The sequence below is a fragment of the Macaca nemestrina genome, chromosome 7 (assembly GCF_043159975.1).
Source record: "Macaca nemestrina isolate mMacNem1 chromosome 7, mMacNem.hap1, whole genome shotgun sequence".
NCBI classification, from domain to species: Eukaryota; Metazoa; Chordata; class Mammalia; order Primates; family Cercopithecidae; genus Macaca; species Macaca nemestrina.
In genome coordinates, this window is record NC_092131.1 from 169,845,438 (window position 1) to 169,868,038 (window position 22,601).

Below are 22,601 nucleotides of genomic sequence, written 5' to 3' on the forward strand. Positions count from 1 at the left end.
GCCTCTAGCCAGGCGAAGTTTTACTGTATTACTTCTTGCTTTTCAATGGATATAAAGCAGAGTCCTGGTAGGCACATTTTGTATACCTGCAAAGATGCAAAACTAAACAGTTCCCTCTGTTCGATATTAAAACAAAAGTCCTGTAAACCTCAGATGGTGAGTCTAATACTTCAGCACTAGCACGAAAGCCTCAGATATAAAAAGATACCAAGAACACTACTAGCAAAAAAAGTAAGCTGTTAGCCGGGAACACTAGTTCACGCCTGTTCTCCCAGCATATTGGCAAGCCAAGGTGGAGTAAGTCAGGAGTTCAAGACCAGCCTGGGCAGCAGAGCAAATTCATATCTCTACAAAAAAAATTTAAAAATTAGGTGGGCATGGCGGCACACACCTGTAGTCCTAGAGCTACTTGGGAGGCTGAGGTGGGAAAATCGCTTGAGCCCAGGAGTTTGAGGCTGCAGTAGCTATGATCATGCCACTGCACTCCAGTTGGGATGACAGAGCGAGATCTAGATATTACATTCTGTTCTGCTCCTGTTTCCACTAAAATCACTAAGTTAAAATGTTTTCATTCAGCGGATAAAAATTAAGTGAAATGTGACTTTGGTGTTTGGCTAGCAAAAAAAAAAAAAAAAAAAAAAAAAAAAAAGAAAAGAAAAGAAAAATACAGCGAAATGACAGATTACTTACTGGGAGAAAATCTTTGTAACCTCAATGACAGATAAAAGGCTTGTATCCGTAGCCTATAAAGAAATCTTTAAAATTACTCAGAAAAAAATGAATGATTTCCAGTAGAAAATGGGCAATGGAGAAACCGACACTTCCCACAGGAATAAAAATGCCCAATGAGCATAGGAAAAAGATTCAAAAGCACTAGAAATCAAAGAAATGTAATGAAAACAATGAGATGTTCTGCTTAAAGACCAGCAAAGATGACAAATGGAAGGGGGAACCTGGAGCTCTGTCCCTGTTGGTGGGAGTATAAACTCAACAAATTTTCCTACAAGATCATTTGAACATTTCTTTTAAAAATCCTAAAACTGTTTTATATTATTTTCCTCCATATATTCTACTTCTATGAATTCAGCGCAAAAATCCTTGCTCGGGTTCATTAAAATGATATAGAAGGAAATTCAGCTCTGGGGTGGCAATGATTCACTTAACATACATTAAGCTATTAAAAATGATGATGCCAGGATATAATTCTCCCATAGAAAGATGCTTAAAATATAGTCAGTGACAAAAGACCATATATTATGATTCTACTTTTTAAAATGTTTACATGCATAAAAAAGTGTAAAAAGGAACCAGAATGTTTTGAGTGGAAAAATTAAAGTTTTTTCTCTACATTTTGTCATCCAAATTATTACACAAAGAATGTGATTTCCTTTATAATCAGGGAGAAGTGTTGTTTTCATTTATTTATATTTATATTTCTTTTCTTTTTTTTTCCTTTTTTCTCCTGTATGTATCCCATGTATGCTAGAGACCTTGAATCCTTTCCTCTTGAGGTCAGTCAGCCCATTTTTGGGATGTGCAGTACAAAAAGCTGCCCCATCTTCCATTTATTTATTTATTTATTTATTTATTTATTTACGACAGAGTCTTGCTCTGTTGCCTAGGGTGGAGTGAGGTGGTGTGATCTTGGCTCATTGCAACCTCCACCTCCTGGGTTCAAGCGATTCTCCTGCTTCAGCCTCCTGAGTAGCTGGGATTACAGGCACCCACCACCACGCCCGGCTAATTTTTTGTATTTTTAGTAGAGATGGGGTTTCACCATGTTGGCCAGGCTGGTCTCGACCTCCTGACCTCAGGTGATCCACCTGCCTCTGCCTTCCAAAGTGCTGGGATTACATACATGCATGTACCACTGCTCCTGGTCCTTCCTTTTATTTTCCAAGGTCTGGAAACATTTTTATTTTAATGTGTACAAATACATAGTTCTGAAAAATTTTAAATTTAGCTATCTATAAAAGCATATAGCAAAATCCCATTCATAGTCCTATTCTCCCTCCACAGCCAAACACTTTTAATTGGTTTCTTACATATCATTTCAGAATTTATCTTTGCAAATACACAGGTATATACTTATTCTACTCTTCTCTCTCAACACAAAAAGTAGCATACCACACATACGATACCACTCCTTCTTCCTTTTAAAAACACACACAATCTAGCCGAGTTCTTCCACATGAGTGCAGTCTTTCTCATTCTTCTTTTCAGCTGCACGGTATGCATCATTTGGATGGACCACAGTTTACTTAACCAGTTCCTGTTGGCAGACACTGAAATCATCCCTATCATACTATTACAAAAAATAATGCCAAGCACTACCACCTACACACACCAAGTTCATTTCTGAATCTGCCTTTGAGGAAGCCTCTGTTTGAATCACCATAAGGTTGCAAGGCTGAAAAGTTTGCCTCTTTTTTAGTTTTCATTATGTACAGCAGTATGTAGCAAGACTCCCTCGAGCAAAGCAAATGTACTCTTCGGAGATTTCATAAAAATAAATGGATAAACAGAACATTCAGGATAACCATTTCTATTTAACTATGCATATGTATATACAGAGTACATAGAAAGTATGAAATCCATCAAAGCATTGACCATTGCCTCAGTATGGTGGACCTATGGAGTGCTTTGTAGACCTCCTTGCCTATCAGTTCTTTCTAATTTCATGGCAGTAAATACTCTTGCAATATAAAATTTCAAAAAATGTTAAGTTAAGCTGGATACATTCCTTCAGTCTGTCCTATATTTGTATAGTACTCCCGAGTGCTCAAATATCACTTCATTTAAAAATGTTTATTTATTGTTTCAAATACAGAGACAGGCAGGGTCTTGCTCTGTCAACCAGGCTGGTCTTGAACTCCTAGATCCTCCTGGATCCTCCCACCTCCGCCTCTCCAAGTGCTGGTGTTACAAGTGTGAGCCATCATGCCCAGCAGGCTTCATTTGAGAAATCTTTCCCCAGCACTCCATATATTACTAATTATTCCTTTCTTCTTGTTTAGATGGCATTTAGTCATATCTCTATGACCTCACTTGTCACATGATAACCAGTTGCTCACCTATCTGTCTCTCTTGATTGCCCATGAGCTCCTAGAGAAGAGTCTGACTTTCAGCCCCTTGAACAGTGTGTGACACGTACATGCCTCATGCACAGAGAAGTCAAAGATGTCACTACAGTGTCATCATTCCCAGAATTCAATACCTGTATTTCTATGTTGTTCTAGATGCTCTGCCAACAACCTGAGAATGTTATGCTGTTTCCCTAAAACTTCCATCCATTACGGAATGTCTACAGTCATAGTTAATTATGATATGCCCTCTGGCCAAGCCCGTTCAGTTTTTTCTTTAGGTGGTTTTTATTTTAATGGTTGATTTTGATTGTTTGCTTTCTGTTTTTTAATCTAGGAGTGTTCAGTAAACTTCACCGTCTCTGTATCTGTGTCCCTGCATCTGCTCTCTGCTCGGAATGAGGCCTCAAACTTATTGGTAAGAATTCCTACTCACCCTTAAAGAATCCGCTTAAATAATACCTTCTCTGTGAAACCTTTATATCCTCCCATTCTTACAGTAGGAATTGAGAATTCCTCAACTCTTGAAACATTTGTGTCTCTATTAGTATGTATCAGGCACTGAAGTAACTGCCAGGATAGAAAGATGAAACTGTAGACCCTGCCCTGATGGAGCTTATGGCCTAGTGTGGAAAACAGCCATATGAACAAATAACCACACTATAATATTAGATGCAATACCAAAAGGGAGATGTATTGAATATTTGATATGTGTCAATTACCTTGTTAGATGCTTTATTAACAATTATCTATGATCATATTAGATACGTATTTGAATTGGACAGAAGGCCATGGAACTCTAGGACTGCTATACTCTCAATTGTCTTCTAAAGAAATTGTCTAAGGGTTCTTTTTGAATACATGACAGTCATATAACTATTGTGCGACTGTGGCATACACAAAAAGCATATCTGTAACACATCTGTGTGACCAATAATGCATAAAACCAACCTTCTTCTTTTTTTTTTTTTGACTATGGAGTCTTGCTCTGTCACCAAGCTAGAGTGCAATTGTACGATCTCAGCTCACTGCAACGTCCGCATCCTGGGTTCAAATGATTCTCCTGCCTCAGCCTCCTGAGTGGCTGGGACTACAGGCACGTACAACCATGCCCAGCTAACTTTTTGTGTGTTTTTAGTAGAGACGGGGTTTCCCCATGTTAGCCAGGATGGTCTCGATCTCTAGACCTCATGATCCACCGGCCTCAACCTCCAAATGTGCTGGGATTACAGGTGTGAGCCACCGAGCCCAGCCAAAACCAACCTTCTTTGGCCACAAGTGACTGGACCAGGGCTCAGTGCTTCAGCTAAGGACAACATATAGGTTGAGCCTCAGGTTGATCAATCACCAAAGACATAACGTGGCTCAAAATTCTCCCTAACAGGGACCTTCTGTTTTTAGAAGGTGACACACTAATCCAATCAGATATTCTCTCTTACAAAATACAAATGTTGGGTGAACAAAGGAAAAGAGGGCAGGTCTTCAGAGCTCAAATCCTATCCTAAACGCTGCTAAATTAATCTTGTGGGAAGTTTTGAAAGTACTAGAGCCAAGAGACAACATGGCTGCTTAGATGACTTCCCATCCAAGTTTGCATTCAGCTGTCATCACCAAATGTGATATGTGTGTGCCTCTTCCTTGCAACCCACCGGTGCCTAACACATCATATCACCACTTCTAAAATTAGGAAACCAGCTCAGAAGTCCAAGAGCTTGACCAGAGTAGCTCCGTTGGTAGGTAGCAGAACCAGAATTCAAAGACCAAGTCAGCATGATTCTTCTACCATATCCTGCCAGTTACATGGGCAAGTGGCCTCAAAATCAACAAAAGACAAGTAGAGGTTGACATGCGTCAATGAAGAGAGGCTCAAAAGGAAGAGTTTATACACAAGACTAGAGGAGAAATGTTCTGAAAGAATGTCTGGGGATGTGAAGTAGGAGGGGGCACACCAGGTTTCACCTTGGTCAAGTGAATCTCTAGTTGCAACCTGGGCCTCTGCCCTGAGCTCCAAACTTAGCTATCTGTCTTTCTTACTGTACTGTAAAATCCACAGGGCAGGACCTTAATCTCTAGCTTGTTCATCACAGATTAAAGCAATCTGCCTTATAGTAAGTGCCTAGTAAATATATGAATGAATAAGTAATTGAACTCTCAAAGAAGCTAAAGAAACATTCCACATTGCTGGGGAAGGGGTTACCATGAAACAGACCCTAGCAGTCACTTACAAACACAGTTAACCCTCATTATTTGTGGATTCCATATTTGCACATTTACTTACTTGCTAAATGTCTTTGTAATCCCCAAATTAATACTTGTGGAGCTTTCAAGGTGGCTCCTGGATATAGACACAATAGTGAAAAATCTGCCACTCCTTGCACACATCCCAAGCTAAGGTCCAATAAGGTGACCCTCAGTCTTCTGGTTTCAGCTCTCACACAAAGATGGCCAGAGGGCAGAGACGGTAGAGGGCAGTGCAGGGTAGTGTAAGAAGCTCGGGCTGGGGCCAGCTGGAGGAGGTCTGAATCTTAACTCTGGCTCCTGTTAGCAGGGCAGCCTCAGGTAAATCACTTAACACTTCTCTACTTTCTTTATTCTTTTGTAAATAAAGAAAATGTACTCTACCAGGAAGAGTTGCTTTAGGAATTAAGGTTATAACCTGTGTGAGATATGTACATAGGTACATATTTTCCCTGGCAACAAGGGTTTAGTATTTGATTAACTCAGTGTTCTAGGCAACTTTATAGAATAGAACTACTGCAAATAATGAGAATTAACTGTAATTGTTTATAAAGAAATAACAGAGATGTAGACAAAACAGTTATGTGAATGAGCTAGAGGCAGGCTTCAAGAAGCTTCTGAAGAAACAGAACTTCACCAGGCACCTAAGCTGTGGAAAAGGCCTGCAAGGAGAGAGAACGGCGCCTACAGAGAGAGATCCAGATGGTGGGAAAAACAGGCAGGTTCAGGAAACGGCACACGGGGAAGTCTGGCGCAGAAGATGAGGCCAAAACACGGTGCCACGGCGCTCCTCTGCACCCTGTATACAGCCTGTGCCGTAGAACCTCACTCTCTGCATGCCATTCTTGGTTTCTAGTTCTCTCTTCCATTAAACTATGAGCCCCTCAAGGTCAAGGTCCCTAAGAAGAAATCATAGCTAGAGTCCTCTAAATTTGCAAACAAGTTATTACTAAACACGAATACACCCAAAAAGACTGTACAAACATAACTTTGGTTTTCAACGCAGTCACAGCAATTCACAGCTGGTACAAATTTGCAGTTTGTCCCGGATTTTTCTCTGATGACTGCTTAACTCTGCCATAAGCTCTTTTCATTGTTTTAGACACCCAGACATTTGTTGGAAGTTTGAAGATCTTGCTCTTTTTAGCGTAACTGATTCACTGGTTGATTGACTGAGATGGAGTTTCATTATGTTACCCAGGCTGGTCTTGAACTCCTAGGTTCAAGCAGTTCTCCTGCCTCAGACTCCCAAGTGGCTGGGATTACAGGCGCACTCCACTGTGCTGGGCTGTCGTGTGATTTATCCACAGGGCTTAAACATATGGTCCATTAGACAATGTTGCCATGTCAGAGTAAAGGATTCTTTTAATTCACTGTAATAGACTTAGTTCTCTATATGCAAGATACAACTTTACCATAGTAAAATACAAGGAAGCATATATATATATAAAACAAACAGGATAAAGAAAGCAATATAATTTTTTCCACAAAAGCTTGCACAATCCTGGTCAAAACACAGTAAACATGATATTAAACTCACAGCTTACATTTCTCCACTGAGAGCTAGAAAAACAATGCCAGTTTTTGTAAAGTCACAAAACTAAGCACTGTGAGAACGTACAAGATTTTGTGAACTTGTATATTCTCCCCACCCCCACAGACAAGTAGCCAAAGGAGTCTATCAGTCCTACCCCAACACTTCAATCTCCTGCAACCTCCAAAATAAAACTCACTGTCCAATATCTGAATTTATATTTTCAAATGTCTAAAATCTTAATCAAAACTAAGAGCAGTGCATTAGCTTTTCCCCATAAAATTCTTGGTATAACTTTACTTAGGCACAACATAGTTTGTACCATGATCTAAAAACATACGGATAGAACTAACATTACTAGAAATCAAATGAATATACTATGAAGGTGAAAAGGGAATAGGGAGTGAGTGCTGTTTTTAAACAGGTTCAATGTTGTTATTACCCACTCGGGTTGGGTGTGATCAAATCATGTGCAGTACAGCTAAGTATGTCCTATATTTTATGAGAAAGTAGGATGACAAATTATTTATTGAGGACCTGCTGGGTGCACCGAGGCATGATAGAAGCTGTAAGAGACTTGATTCTTGCCCTCAAGAAACTTCCAAGGTTATCGACTACTCCCAAAACAAATAATGAGCGATGCTCTCTCAAATACATAGATGATCAAATGTGAAATGGAGGTGAAGATGGGGAAGGCCTTAGGCTCAGAGATTGTGTTCAGGCCTTTATAGGGACATATCTTTGACATAATCATACGCATTTTAAAATAAGTTAAATTCTCATCAGATCATTCTGAAATTTACAGAGGATTTTGTTAGTGAGAAACATATTTTATGTGTAGACCCATAGGTCTATACATATGTATATGACCCATGGGAGTGTATGTATGTGACCTATAGGAATGTTTTTAATGTTAACTGTTAAACACTTCCGTTCACAATATTTCCACCGTTAATGGTCTTTATCTTTTTTGGAGCTGATGTGGAGAAGTCAAGGACCATGTGCTAATTGCTATTTGATGTTATTCTGTGAGGAGAATTGATTGGCTTTGGGTGGGGGAGAGGGTTGGAAGTTGAAGACCTGAAGGCAGGTCTGAGTCAAGAAATCTTGCCACTGACTTCTGGAAAGTCTGTCGATTCTACCTTTGGAAGTGCCTTTAAATACCTTATGGAAGGCCGGGTATGATGGTTCATGTCTGTAATCCCAGCATTTTGGGAGGCTGAGGTGGCCAGATCACTTGAGGTCAGGAGTTTGAGACCAGCCCGGCCAACATGATAAAACCCTGTCTCTACTAAAAATACAAAAAGTTAGCTGGGTGTGGTGGCGCACACCTGTAGTCACAGCTAGTCAAGAGGCTAAGGCAGGAGAATTGCTTGAACCTCAGAGGTGCAGGTTGCAGTGAGCTAAGATCATGCCACTGCACACCAGCCTGGGTGACAGAGCAAGACCCCATCTGGAAGGAAGGAAGGAAGGAAGGAAGGAAGGAAGGAAAGGAGGGAGGGAGGAAAGGAGGAAGGAAGGGAAGGAAGGAATGAAAGAAGGAAGGAAGGGAGTGAGGGAAAAAGGAAAGAAGGAAGGGAGGGAGGAAGGGAAAAGGAAGGAAGGAAAGGAGGGAGGAAGGAATGGAGGAAAAGAGGAAGGCAGGGAGGGAGGGGAAAAGGAAGGAAGGAAGGAAGGAAAGAAGGAAGGAAGGAGGAAGAGGGACAGAGGGACGAAGGAAGGAAGAAGAGGGAGGGACAGAGGGAGGGAGGAAGGGAGGGAAGGAAGGAAGCTGAGGCATGAGAATCGCTTGAACCCAGTAGGTGGAGGTTGCAGTGAGCTGAGACTGCATCACTGTATGCCAGCCTGGGCAGCAGAGTAAGATTCCATCTCAAATGAAAAGGAAACTTGAATGACCTGCAAACATAGAAGATTTAACATCAATATGAATGAGGGGAATGGACATAGGAATGACAGTGAGATACTAGCATTCCTATACATCAGTAGTCAACGATTAGAAAATGAATAGAAAAGAAGATTGTATTCACAATAGCAACAGAAGCCTTAGAATATATCTGGCAAAATACACACAAGACCTTTCACGAAGAGTATTGCTATGGTCTGAAGGCATCTCTCAAAATTCAAACTGATTGCCAAGATACTATTTTTTTTTTTTTGAGACGGAGTCTCGCTCTGTCGCCCAGGCTGGAGTGCAGTGGCCGGATCTCAGCTCACTGCAAGCTCCACCTCCTGGGTTCATGCCATTCTCCTGCCTCAGCCTCCCGAGTAGCTGGGACTACAGGCGCCCGCCACCACGCCCGGCTAATTTTTTGTATTTTTAGTAGAGATGGGGTTTCACCGTGGTCTGGATCTCCTGACCTCTGGACGCCTGCCTCGGCCTCCCAAAGTGCTGGGATTACAAGCGTGAGCCACCACGCCCGGCCCAAGATACTATCTTAATAGTATTAAGAGTAAGATAGTATTAAGAACTGGTGTCTTTAAGAAGTGATTAAGTCATAAGGGGGAGCCCTCATGGATGTGGTTAGTGCTTTATAAAAGGGCTTGGGCTCACGCTTGTAGTCCCAGCACTTTGAGAGGCCAAGGTCGGTGGATCACGAGGTCAGGAGTTTGATACCAGCCTGGCCAACATGGTAAATCCTCGTCTTTACTAAAAATACAAAAATCAGCCGGGTGTGGTGGCATGTGCCTGTAGTCCCAGCTACTCGGGTGGCTGAGGCAGAAGAATCGCTTGAACCTGGGAAGGGAAGGTTGCAGTGAGCTGAGATCGTGCCACTGCATTCCAGCCTGGGTAACACAGCGAGACTCCATGGCAAAAATAAATGAGTAAAATAAAAGGACTTGGGGGTGATGATGAATCTGTTCTTTCTGCTGAATAAGAACATATTATTATTATTATTATTTTGAGATGGGGTCTTACTCTGTTGCCCAGGCTGGAATACAGTGGTGCAATCACTGCTCACTGCAGCATCAGCCTCCTGGGCTCAAGTGATCCTCCCACCTCGGCCTCCCAAGTAGCTAGGACCATAGCCTTGCCACCACACCTGGCTAAATTTTGAATTTTTTTGTGGAGATGGGGGTCTCACTATGTTGCCGAGGCTGGTCTTAAACTCCTGGGCTCAAGGAGTCCTCCTGCCTTGGCCTCCGAAGGTGCTGGGATTACAAGTGTGAGCCACCGTGCCTGGCAGTTCATATTATTTTGAAAGCCCCGTGATAGTAAGTGCCAGGAAGGACATGGAACAGCAGGAGCACTCGTCAGCTCCTGCTGGGGATGTAAATTGGCACTGCCAGTTTAGACAGAACTTAATGTTGTATTGTGAAGTCAAAGATTCTTGTGTTCAATGCCCAGCCCTTCCACTTCCTGGTGTGTGCCCCAGACAGACTCACACATTTACATGATAATGTTCATAGTTACCCTTGTGTCGTGACAACTGGAAACCACTTAGATGTCCATCAACAGGAACATGGAGGAGTAAACTGTGGGATCCTCAGGCAATGCAATATGACCTGGAGCAGGGGCCAGCAAACTCCTGCCCATCTGCCAAATCTGGCCCATGGCCTGTGATGGTACAGCCCAGGAGCTAAGAAGAATGGTTTTTATAATATTAAAGTACTACAAAAAACAAAACAGGTCAGGCGCGGTGCCTCACACCTGTAATGTCAGCACTTTGGGAGGCCAAGGCAGGCAGATCACGAGGTCAGGAGATTGAGACCATCCTGGCTAACACGTTGAAACCCCGTCTCTACTATAAATACGAAAATTAGCCGGGCGTGTTGGTGGGCACCTGTAGTCCCAGCTACTCAGGAGGCTGAGGCAGGAGAATGGTGTGAACCCCGGAGGCAGAGCTTGCAATGAGCCGAGATGGCGCCACTGCACTCCAGCCTGGGCGACAAAGCAAGACTCTGTCTCAAAAAAAAAAAAAAAAAAAAAAGACCAGCCTGACCAACATGGTGAAACCTTGTGTCTCCTAAATACAAAACAATTAGCAGGGCGTGGTGGTTCTGTGTGCCTGTAATCCCAGCTACTTGGGAGGTTGAGGCAGGAGAATCGTTGAACCCAGAGGGTAGAGGTTGCAGTGAGCCGACTGCACCATTGCACTCCAGCCTGGGCAACAAGAGTGAAACTCCATCCAAAAGACAAACAAACAAAACCAAAACAACAGCAAAGCCAAACAAAGAGTTTGCAACAGAGACCATATGTTGCCTACAAAGCCTAAAATACGTTACTATCTGGCGTTTTACACAAAGTGTTTGCTGATCCTTCATCTAGAGCCACACGTATTCACACAAAAAATTTTTTAAAAAATAATGTTAAGCAATAAAAGTAAGTTTTGAATAATATGTAAAATCACATATAATATATAACATACATGGACATATGCATACTAGCTAACATTTAAAAACATGTTTAAAGACACCCACCTAAGTAGCAGAACTATAAAAATTGCACAAGGGTGATAAACTCTAAATTCAGAGGAATGGGTACCTCTAGGGACGGGCAGAGCAGTAAGCCTGAGGGGAGGCTCTGGGAGTTTCATTTCATATATAAGTTTGCTTTAGTTGGTAAAACAAGAATAGAAGGTCTGAAGCAAATAAGACTACATATGAGGATATTCTGATAACCCTGGAAAGTTGTACTCAGGCATTTGGTATGTGGGTTTCTAAAGATTTATGTATGTTTGAAATATTTATTTATTTATATTTATTTTTTACTGAGATGGAGTCTCGCTGTGTCACCCTCAGCTCACTGCAACCTTCATCTCCGCAGTTCAAGCGATTCTCCCACCTCAGCCTTAATTTTTGTATTTATAGTAGAGACCGGGTTTCACCATGTTGACCAGACTGGTCTTGAACTCCTGACCTCAAGTGATCCACCTATCTCAGCCTCCCAAAGTGCTGGAACTGTAGGCATGAGCCACTGTGCCAGCCCTGAAATATTTAATAATACATTTAATTAATTAATTTATTATTTGTATTATTATTATTCAAATAGAAAGTGAATGGCAATGAGAGATTTCGTCTAAAAAGTATGTTTACAAGTATCAGTTCTCATCCAGCCTGATCTCATCCAGTACCATTTATATCCTCTTACATGTAATATTGTAGAAAAGGATCTTCACAATGTAAGACTCGGGCACACTAGAAGTTCTATGATGAAAGACCAACTAGATCTGAATGTCCAGACTTCCTAGAGAAGAAAAGTGGAATCACTCGATCTCCTGACCTCGTCCTCTACCCCCCTTGGCCTCCCAAAGTGCTGGGATTACAGGCATGAGCCACGGCGCCTGGCCTTATTTTGTTTCGAGGAGTGCCTTTTGGTAAGGGTGCCCAGGAGGAGGATGACTGTGGAGATGGGCAGGTGCCCTCCCTGCTGTGCAACTGGCTCTCGTCCTGGCCCGGGGCTCTGCCCAGGACTGCCGTGTGCCCTTTTTGCAGTTCCCTTGGCAGTGGGTGAGCCCAGTTCTCTCCACCAGCTGAGGCCCAGGCTGCAGTGGTGCTGGCCAGAGAGAATGGAGTTAGCGGCCCGGGACCTGCGGCAATCCACAGCAGGAGTCAGAGCCTGACTTTCTCGTCTGGGGAGTGAGACGATGGATCTCGTGGTGTTCAAGGATTCATCCAGCTCTGTTTTCCTGGACCCAGGTTTTGTCCCAAGACCTGTGGCTGATGCCCTGGGCTCCAGCCTTTCTATCCAAGGGAGCAGGGCAGAGCAGAAGTCGGCCTCCACATGCCTGGCTTTTCATCCCCATCCGAAGCTGCCTGTCTCTGGCTTCCCCATCAGTGCTGGTGCCCCTTGAGGAGAAGCCTCCCAGAGGAAGAGTTGGCCAAAAGGGGTGTTTATGTGTGACTTGGAAGGCAGAAGGAAAGAGACAGCAGTTGCTGTCTGGAGGCGGCCGTGGCTGTCCAGTGTCACTGGCCAGGTCGAGGTCCATTCTGCCTGTACACAGCAAGTCCATCACTGTGACACGGGTTTTGCAAAAGAAAAAAGATAGATTCACAAGACCGCCAAGTGAGGAGGTGGGAGAACAGCGCTGAAATCCTTATCTCCCTGGAGATAAGGCTGAGGGCTGTTTCTAGGTTAGGGAAGTGTGATGATCTAAGATGTGGGGGTAGGTGATTGGCAGTGGGGAAAAATGAAGTAACAGGTTCCTTTTGCTCAAGTGTCATCAGGCAGCCGGCCGGGCTTGGTGGCTCATGCCTGTAATCCCAACACTATGGGAGGCAGAGGTGGGCGGATCACCTGAGGTCAGGAGTACGAGACCAGCCTGGCCAACATGGTGAAACCCCGTCTCTACTAAAAATACGAAAATTAGCTGGGTGTGATGGTGTCCGCCTCTAACCTCTAACCCCAGCTACTCGGGAGGCTGAGGCAGGAGAAGCCTCAGCGCTTGAACTCAGGAGGCAGAGGTTGCAGTGAGCTGAGATTGCACCACTGCACTCCAGCCTGGGCCACAGAGGAAGACCCCGTCTCAAAAAAACAAACAAACAAACAAACAAACAAAAAAACATGTGTCATCAGGCTTCTTGGCATTTCATAGGACATAAATACAGAAAATGGTGGCATTAGCATGATCTGAAGGTGGAGTGTTGGGCTCTGAAGGTGGAGTTTTGGACCCTCTGATGTCAAAATGGACCTTTTCTCAGGCACCTGCACAGGTCCAGTTAAAGGGTCAGTGGTCTCAACCGGTTTGAATTGGACAGGAGTTGGCCCAAGGTCCTGAAAGACAATGGAAGCACCATGGCCATGGTGATCTATGAATGTTATCTATAATGTAGCCAGTGAAGGTTGAGTTTCAGCGGTCAGTGTACCGTGGCCTTCGGGTTCATGGAAAAAGGAAAAAACAATAATACGAAGCAAGCGGCCGAAAGCAAGCAGGGTAGGCCGCCCTGCTGTGACCTGCTGTGGCCCCAAGTCCAGCACCAGTGACTTCATCGCAGACCCACAGATGTAGGGCTCCACAAGGCATTGCAGCCCAGAGACCTCTCCAGGGCCTCGCCCTTTGTGGTCCCATTTAGGTGACTGGGCATGTTTCAGCTTCTCAGAGTGACCGATTGGTGACCTGCTCGCTGACGCTCCAGCACCATCCCCACACCTCCGTTCCCAGCCCCTCCACAATCCTGTAAGGTCTAATTCCACAGCAAATCCCTTAGCCTGTTCTCACATGGTTCTGCTTCTTCCCTCACTGAATCCTGACACTTCCTTCAAGGTGAGCGTAAGCGGCGAGCGCTCTCTGGGCCCTGGGAATGCACCTGAACCAGGATGCCCCTCCCCAGGGGCCTTGCCTTCCTCAGCAGCTCCAGAGGGAGGCTTGCTTCCCTCCGCCCTTAGCAGAATGATTTGTTAAAAGGGTCACATCAGCCCCACACTAGCCCGAAAGGCCTCAGGGACAGGGCAGGGTCTTCGATCCTCATCTCTTAGGGCGGTGAGGAGGAAGCCACAATATACTGGGTACCTGCTTGGTGCTGGACACTTCATCATTTTATCCTCTCAAGAAGCTACCGCCCCAGCTTGCAGTGAAAAGCTGATAGGAGGGAGGTTGCTGGAGCTGGAGTTTGACCCCACACTTGAACCCACCCGTACCAAGTACCAAAGCCCACAGGTCCCTTGACCTGCCCACCTGCCCACAGCTGCGGCGGCAGGGATTTCTGCCCATGTCTGGCCTCTGCTGGGCCCTGAGGTCCTGGCTCCTGGGCCTTGCTGCTCTCTGCATCCCATGGCTCCCCCTAGGAGGAAGGAAGTCTTGGAAAGGATGCATTCACCTGTCCAGTCTCTATAATAATTATTATTTTATAAATATACATACATATATATTATTACTATCTATATTCTCTGAGCACCATTCTGAATCTCTGTGTCCCGCACACATTGTTTTCCCTACTGATACCCTTCATTCCATTTTCCTGCCCAGAAACCCTAAGTATCCTTCAAGTGCTCGAATTGTATCTCTTCTTGAAGTCTGCCCTGAGCTCTCATAGTGAGAATTCATTTGTCCTTCCAATGCACTCAAGACCTACCTCTGTAACAAGTGCGTTTGGAATACACTGCTTACTGCTTCACCCAGTTTTATTAGGTGCTTCACTAATGTGCAGTTAGGTTATTTCCAGTGAGTCATTATTACCTACAATGCTGCAAAGAACATCTTTCTACAACTTTCCTTAGATCTCTGTGCTTTTTTCCTAGGGTGAACCCTGCAAATGGAATTGTTGGTAATAGTATTTATATAATTCACATTTTTATTTTTACTAGATACTACCAAATGGTCATTTTTACACGTCTACCAGCCATTTTTAAGAGTACTTGTTTACTCAAAATCTTACCAATGCTCGATATTATCAAACTTAGTTGTTTTCCACTATAATGGAAGGAAATGGTGTTTTATTTATTTTAATGGAAGGAAAGGGGGAAGGTCAAAAGGCTGAATTTCTTTTTTTTTTTTTTTTTTTTTTTGAGATGGAGTCTTGCTGTCACCAGGCTAGAGTGCAGTGGGACAATGTCGGCTCACTGCAACCTCTGCCTCCCAGGTTCAAGCGATTCTCCTGCTTCAGCCTCCCGAGTAGCTGGGACTACAGCCACACGCCACCATACCCAGCTAATGTTTTGTATTTTAGTAGAGACGGGGTTTCACCACGTTGGTCAGGCTGATCTCAAACTCCTGACCTCAGGTGATCTGCCTGCCTCGGCCTCCCAAAGTGCTGGGATTACAGGCGTGAGCCACAGCACCCGGCCTAAAACACTGAATTTCTATGATCACTTGTAAGGCTATTGAACACTCCAGTTTTTTTCTTACATTAATTGCCTGCCACGTTCTTTGCCCACTTTTTTCTATTTGTAGGATTTCTTTTATATGTTTGGGATGCTAATTATTGGTCATTTACATATGTTGAAAATATTTCTCTGTTTGTCATTTGACATTTTCTTTATTTTCTGTCATACTGAAGTTTTAAAGTCTTTGGATGTCAAATTTACCAATCATTTCCTTTATGAGTTTTGCCTTGGGTATCCTATATTAGAAGACATTCTCTTCATGCAAGTTTAATTACATCATTCTCCTAATAAATTTCAAGGCACTGTCCTATATTTTCTTCTAATAATTTAAAATTATTTTTATTTGTTAATTTCCTCTGGGTTCTATTTTAAGCTATTTTCCCAAATAAATAGCCCATTTTCCCAGTACCATTTACTAAATAGTCAATTCTTTCTCTACACATTTCAAATACTCCCTCCAGCAGCTATAAAATTTCCACATAAATGTGTCTGCTCCCGGGTGCTTTATTATTTTCTGTTGAGCCATCCTGTCCCTGAGCCAGTGTGATTCTGCTTGATGATTGAAGTCTTCATACCACGTTGGCAAATTTCCCCACTTTCTTTTTTTTTTTTTTTTTTTTTTTTTTTTTTTTTTTTTTTTTTTTTTTTTTTTGAGACGGAGTCTCGCTCTGTCGCCCAGGCTGGAGTGCAGTGGCGCAATCTCGGCTCACTGCAAGCTCCGCCTCCCGGGTTCACGCCATTCTCCTGCCTCAGCCTCCCGAGTAGCTGGGACTACAGGCGCCCACAACCGCGCCCGGCTAATTTTTTGTATTTTTAGTAGAGACGGGGTTTCACCGTGGTCTCGATCTCCTGACCTTGTGATCCGCCCGCCTCGGCCTCCCAAAGTGCTGGGATTACAGGCGTGAGCCACCGCGCCCGGCCAATTTCCCCACTTTCTTACTACTCTTTTAGAATCTTCTTGCCTATTCTTGGATCTGAATTCTGAATTCATCCCTCTGAATATTTGTTTGTTTGTTTGTTTGTTTGTTTGTTTCTTTGAGACGGAGTCTCGCTCAGTCACCCAGGCTGGAGGGCAGTGGCACGATCTCGGCTCACTGCAAGCTCCGCCTCCCGGGTTCACGCCATTCTCCTGCCTCAGCCTCCCGAGTAGCTGGGACTACAGGCACCTGCCACCACGCCCGCCTAATTTTTTGTATTTTTTTTAGTAGAGACAGGGTTTCACCATGTTAGCCAGGATGGTCTTGATCTCCTGACCTCGTGATCCACCCGCCTCGGCCTCCCAAAGTGCTGAGATTACAGGCATGAGCCACTGTGCCCAGCCCCCTCTGAATATTAAGACAATTTGTTATATGCAAAACTTCAGTGGATTTTTATTGTGATTGCAATGAATATGTAGATTAATTGAGGGGTTATTGACATCTTTGCAAAGTAGATGCCTCCCATCCATAAATATGGCATATTTCTACATTTAATCAGTCGTTCTTTTGTGTTCTTCAGCTAAGTATTATTTTCCGTTTTTAATATTACCTTATTTCCTTTTCTTTTCTGATTGGTTATATGTTGTAGTATACAAAAACTTTTGATTTTTGTCTTTTGTTTTTTTTAATTGAGACTGATTCTCACTCCGTCGCTGAGGCTGGAATGTAGTGGCACAATCTCAGCTCACTACAACCTCTGCTGCCCGGGTTCAAGCGATTCTCATGCTCAGTCCCAAATAGCTGGGACTACAGGTGCACACCACCATGCCCGGCTACTTTTTTTGTATTTGTAGTAGAGGTGGAGCTTGGCACGTTGGCCAGGCTGGTCTTAAACTCCTGACCTCAGGTTATCCACCCACCTTGGCCTTCCAAAGTGCTGAGATTACAGACATGAGCCACTGTGCCCTGACAAACTTTTGATTTTTGTATGTTTGATATTGTATCTGATAATCTTGCTGAATTTTCTTAATCATTTAACAGTTGGCTGGGCATGACGACTCATGCCTGTAATCCCACCACTTTGGGAGGCTGAGGTGGGTGGAGCACCTGAGTTTGAGAGTTTGCAACCAGACTGGCCAATGTAGAGAAACCCCATTTCTACTAAAAATACAAAATTAGCCAGGCGTGGTGGTGGACGCCTGTAATCCCAGCTACTTGGGAGGCTGAGGCAGGAGAATCACTTGAACCTGGGAGGTGGAGGTTGTGGTGAGCCGAGATCGCTCCACTGCACTCCAGCCTGGGCAACGAGAGGGAAACTCAGTCTCAAAAAAAAAAAAAAAAAAAAAAAAAAAAAAAAAAGTGCAGAGGCGGGCGGGCAGTCCGGGGCTCTTTTCAGTTTCCTGATACTTCTTTAGCCATGTTTTTGTTCTTGTGGTTACAATTTGGCTGCTGCTTTTCCTTGGATTGACTTCCAGGGAGGGAAAGAGAAAAGGTCAAAAGGCTGAGTCTCTTTTTAGCTGAAAAACAGATTTCTCAAAAGTGTTAAGATCATACTGTAATTCAATTTTTTTTGTTTGTTTGTTTTTGTTTTTGTTTTTGAGATGGAGACTTGTTCTGTCGCCAGGCTGGAGTGCAGTGGAGTGATCTCAGCTCACTGCAACAACCTCTGCCTCTGCAGTTCAAGCGATTCTCCTGCCTCAGCTTCCCGAGTAGCTGGGACTACAGGTGCGTGGGACCACGCCCAGCTCATTTGTTGTATTTTTAGTAGAGAAAGGGTTTCACCATGTTGGTCAGGATAGTCTCGAACTCCAGACCTCGTGATCCGCCCGCCTCTGCCTCCCCAAGTACTGGGATTAGAGGCATGAGCCACCGCACCCAGCCTGCAATTTCTATCTTTTGGCTGCACATAAGTTATGTCACTATTCTCAGCTGTGGGAGTGTTTAACTGGGCGTGTTGCATCCTCTCTGTTAGATAGGTTTTAAAATTTATGAATAGGTACTGAATTTTATCAATTGCTTTTTTCTTTCTTGATTGAGCAATTTTTTTCTCATCTTTTATGTTGATAAGGTAACTTAGTGACTGGCTTTTGAATGTTTAACATTGCATTTCTGGAATTAAATCACTTTGTTGTGATATATGATTAATACCATCTTATATGTGATTGAGATGGGCCTGCTCATAGTTCATTTGGTAATTTTGTACTTATGTTCGCAAGAGGAAGTGGAGTCTAAGTTTCCTTTCCAGTGATGTCTTGTTAGGTGTTTTTTTTTTTTTTTTTTTTTTTTAACAGAGTCTCACTCTGTCGCCCAGGCTGTAGTGCAGTGGTGCAATCTCAGTTCACTGCAAGCTCCGCCTCCTGGATTCACGCCATTCTCCTGCCTCTCGAGTAGCTGGGACTACAGGCGCCTGCCGTGGAAGAACCAAGGGAATGGTGATAGCAGAATGTCAGGGAAGGACTTTATCATGTATATAGACCTTAGAGAAATAGAGAAGGAACTGAGGCAAGAATCAATTTGAATCCTTGGAAATAAAAAAATGTAGTTACTCACCATGTTGGCCAGGCTGGTCTCAAACTTCTGACCTCAGGTGATCCACCCGCCTCGGCCTCCCAAACTGCTGAGATTACAGGCATGAGCCACTGCATCCAGTCAAGAAGGGACTATTCTTTCTCCATCGTGTCCTCTTGGTGCCCTTGTCAAAAAGTAGTTGACCGGATATGTTTAGATTTATTTCTGGGCTCTCTGTTGTGTTAATGTCAATTTTCCCATAGCCTCTTTTTCTCCTCTTTTTCTTTTTTCTTTTCTTGCTGCAAAAAGCTTACTTTCCCTCTTGTCCAAGGCTTGGGAGAAGGCTGCAGGGTGGTGAAAAAGCTGCCTACTGGCTGGAAGGAGAGGTTGGGCGGAAACCCTGATACCAGGGGGTGCAGAGGTGCCCCTCAAAGGCGGCTGGCTCTGGAGGCCCCGGTTGTGGTTGTGGGTGGGCTTTTGGAAGAGACACTGGCACAGGCGGGCCTGGGGGCCGGCTGGCCAGCAAAGGTAACTGCGGTGGTCGCCCATCGTCTTGATGAGTTTCATCTTCCTGTTTAGGAAATGGCTGTCCAGAAAGTCACAGAGATGAGGGTCCGTGTGGGCAGAACCAAGGGCATGCAGATCCATAAGGGCCTGATTCAACTTCTTCTCCAGACAATGATGGCTTTGATGGCATCCGTGGTTTTCCCCACTCATCTAGAAATGGCTTCTGCACACCTTGGAAGATGGTGCAGCTGGTTGTGCATTTCCAAGAGACACACCGTGCCCTTGTGCTTCTGTTGAACCAACTCACGGAAGAACCAAAGCGCTCCAGGGCCACTCATTGTGGTTAAAATAGAAGCCCAGGGAATGGTAAGTGCAGGAGACCTGCCAATGCACATGGACCAGGCAGCTGACCGCAGCTTCCTCCTCGGTGGAATCATTCTCACGAATCTAGGAGCTCGTGGTTGGTTGGCAATAAGGAGCTAAACTTATTTCTAACAACAACGGTGTTGGCTGGTCCTGGAAGCAGGATATGGCTGAGAAGATGGTCCTGGAGGTTGCAACTGGAGGGGTGATTGGAGATTAGGAGAGGCTGGAAGAGAGGGAATCCTCAGGTCTGTTCTATCCTAACACTGTCGAAGCAAGGGACAGATGTGTGAGACCACCGGGAGTGCTGCCTAGACCTGCATTTTTTCTTTTTTTTGAGACAGGGTCTTGCTGTGTCGCCCAGGCTGGAGTGCAGTGGTGCAATCTCAGCTCACTGCAACCTCTGCCTCCCAGGTTCAAGCAATTCTACCGCCTCAGTCTCCTGAGTAGCTGGCATTACAGGAGCCCACCACCATGCCCAGCTAATTTTTATATTTTGAGTAGAGATGGGGTTTCACCGTGTTTGCCAGGCTGGTCTCCAGCTCCTGACCTCAGGTGATCCACCTGCCTTGGCCTCCCAAAGTGCTGGGATTACAGGCAAGAGCCACCGCGCCTGGCCTGGACCTGCATTTTTAATGTGTGTATTTAATATGCAGAATATAGCTAAGAAATGAAAAGAAATCTGATATATTTTGATTTATATGTTATTTTGTTGTTTGGTTTTGGGGTCTTTTTTGAGACAGGGTCTCACTCTGTCACCTTGGCTGGAGTACAATGGCATGATCATAGCTCACTACAACCTCAAATCCTGGGCTCAAGCGATTGTCCGACCTCAGCCTTGGGCTACATGTGCACACCACCATGTCTGGCTAATTTTTTTATTTTTAGTAGACACGAGGTCTCGCCATGTCGACAAGGCTGGTCTTGAACTCCTGAGCTCAAGCGATGAGCTGCCTCGGCCTCCCAAAGTACTGGGGTAAGCCACCGAGCCTGGCCTGATTTTCTCTTTCTTTCTTTGTTTTTTTTTTTGAGATGGAGTCTTGCTCTGTTGCCCAGGCTGGGGTGCAGTGGCACTATCTCAGCTTACTGCAAGCTCCGCCTCCCGGGTTCACACCATTCTCTTGCCTCAGCCTCCTGAGTAGCTGCGACTACAGATGTCTGCCACCACGCCTGGCTAATTTTTTTGTACTTTTAATAGAGACAGGGTTTCACTGTGTTAGCCAGGACGATCTCCTGACCTTGTAATCTGCCTGCCTTGGCCTCCCAAAGTGCTGGGATTACAGGCATGAGCCACTGTACCCAGCCCCATGCTTTTTATACAGCCTGCGGAACTGTGAGCCAATTAAACTTCTTTCCTTTATAAATTACTCAGCCTCAGGTATCTCCTTTTTCTTTTCTTTTCTTTTTTCTTTTCTTTCTTTTCTTTTCTTTTCTTTTCTTTTCTTTTCTTTTCTTTTCTTTTCTTTTCTTTTCTTTTCTTTTCTTTTCTTTTCTTTTCTTTTTTTCTTTTGGGACAGAGTCTCTCCCTATCACCCAGGCTGGAGTGCAGTGCTGCAATCTCAGCTCACTGTAACCTCAGCCTTCCAGGTTCAAGTGATCCTCCTGCCTCAGCCTCCCAAGTGGCTGGGATTACAGGCACGTGCCACCATGCCCAGCTGATTTTTGTGGTTTTAGTAGAGGTGGGGTTTCACCATGTTGGCCAGGCTGGTCTCGAACTCCTGACCTCAGGTGATCCGCCTGCCTCGGCCTCCCGAAGTGTTGGGATTATAGGTGTGAGCCACTGTGATGGGCCAGGTATTTTTTCATAGCAATGCAAAATGAACTAATACACCTGTCAGTACCCACAATATACCTGGCATATAGCAGCCTGTCAGTATTTGTTGAAGGAAAGAAATATGCCATCCTGGCCGGGCGCCTTGGCTCACGCTTGTAATCCCAGCACTTTGGGAGGCCGGGGCGGGTGGATCACAAGGTCAGGAGATCGAGACCATCCTGGCTAACACAGTGAAACCCCATCTCTACTAAAATATTACAAAAACATTAGCTGGGCGTGGTGGTGGGCGCCTGTAGTCCCAGCTACTCGGGAGGCTGAGAGGGGGGAATGGTGTGAACCTGGTAGGCAGAGGTTGCAGTGAGCCGCAATCACACCACTGCACTCCAGCCTGGGCTACAGAGCAAGACTCCATCTCAAAAAAAAAAAAAAAAAAAAGAAAGAAAGAAAGAAAGAAAGAAATATGCCACCCCACTCTGGAATATGCTCTGTATTTGTTACCTATAACTGCATAACAAATTATTCCAAAACATGGCAGTTAAAATGGTATACATCTATTATCTCCCAGTTTCTGCAGGTTGGGAATCTGGGCAAGGCTTACCTGGATGCCCACAGCTCATGGTCCTCTGCAGGTTGTAGTTAAGCTATAAGCAAGGTCTGCAGTCATCTGAAGGCTCACCTGGGGCTGCAGAAGCTCCTTGCGTGCACATGGAAGTGGTGTTCACAGGGCAGCCTCATGAGATCCATGTCCAAACTCACTCACCCACCTGGTTGCTGTCAGGCCTGGGTTCCTTACCATCTGGGCCACCCCATAGGCTGCACGAGTGACCCCACCGTGAGTGTCCCTACCATGAGTGTCCCCACCGCACAGCAGCTGGTGAGTCAAGAAAAAGAGAACAAGAGAGGGCGTGCATAAATG

The 22,601-nt window shown here is 44.5% G+C and overlaps 1 protein-coding gene across 1 annotated transcript in view; it reads left to right on the forward strand.

The window, feature by feature from the left end:
- Window positions 1–21,232, forward strand: part of LOC105470215 (E3 ubiquitin-protein ligase HERC2-like) — a 74,177-nt gene extending 52,945 nt beyond the window's left edge. Inside the window, exons 14-15 of the mRNA XM_071067204.1 lie at window positions 3,421–3,501; window positions 19,621–21,232. Coding sequence (XP_070923305.1) covers window positions 3,421–3,485 — 65 coding nt within the window. The 3' untranslated portion in view covers window positions 3,486–3,501; window positions 19,621–21,232. The remainder of the gene's footprint in view (window positions 1–3,420; window positions 3,502–19,620) is intronic.
- The last annotated feature ends 1,369 nt before the right edge of the window (window positions 21,233–22,601 follow it).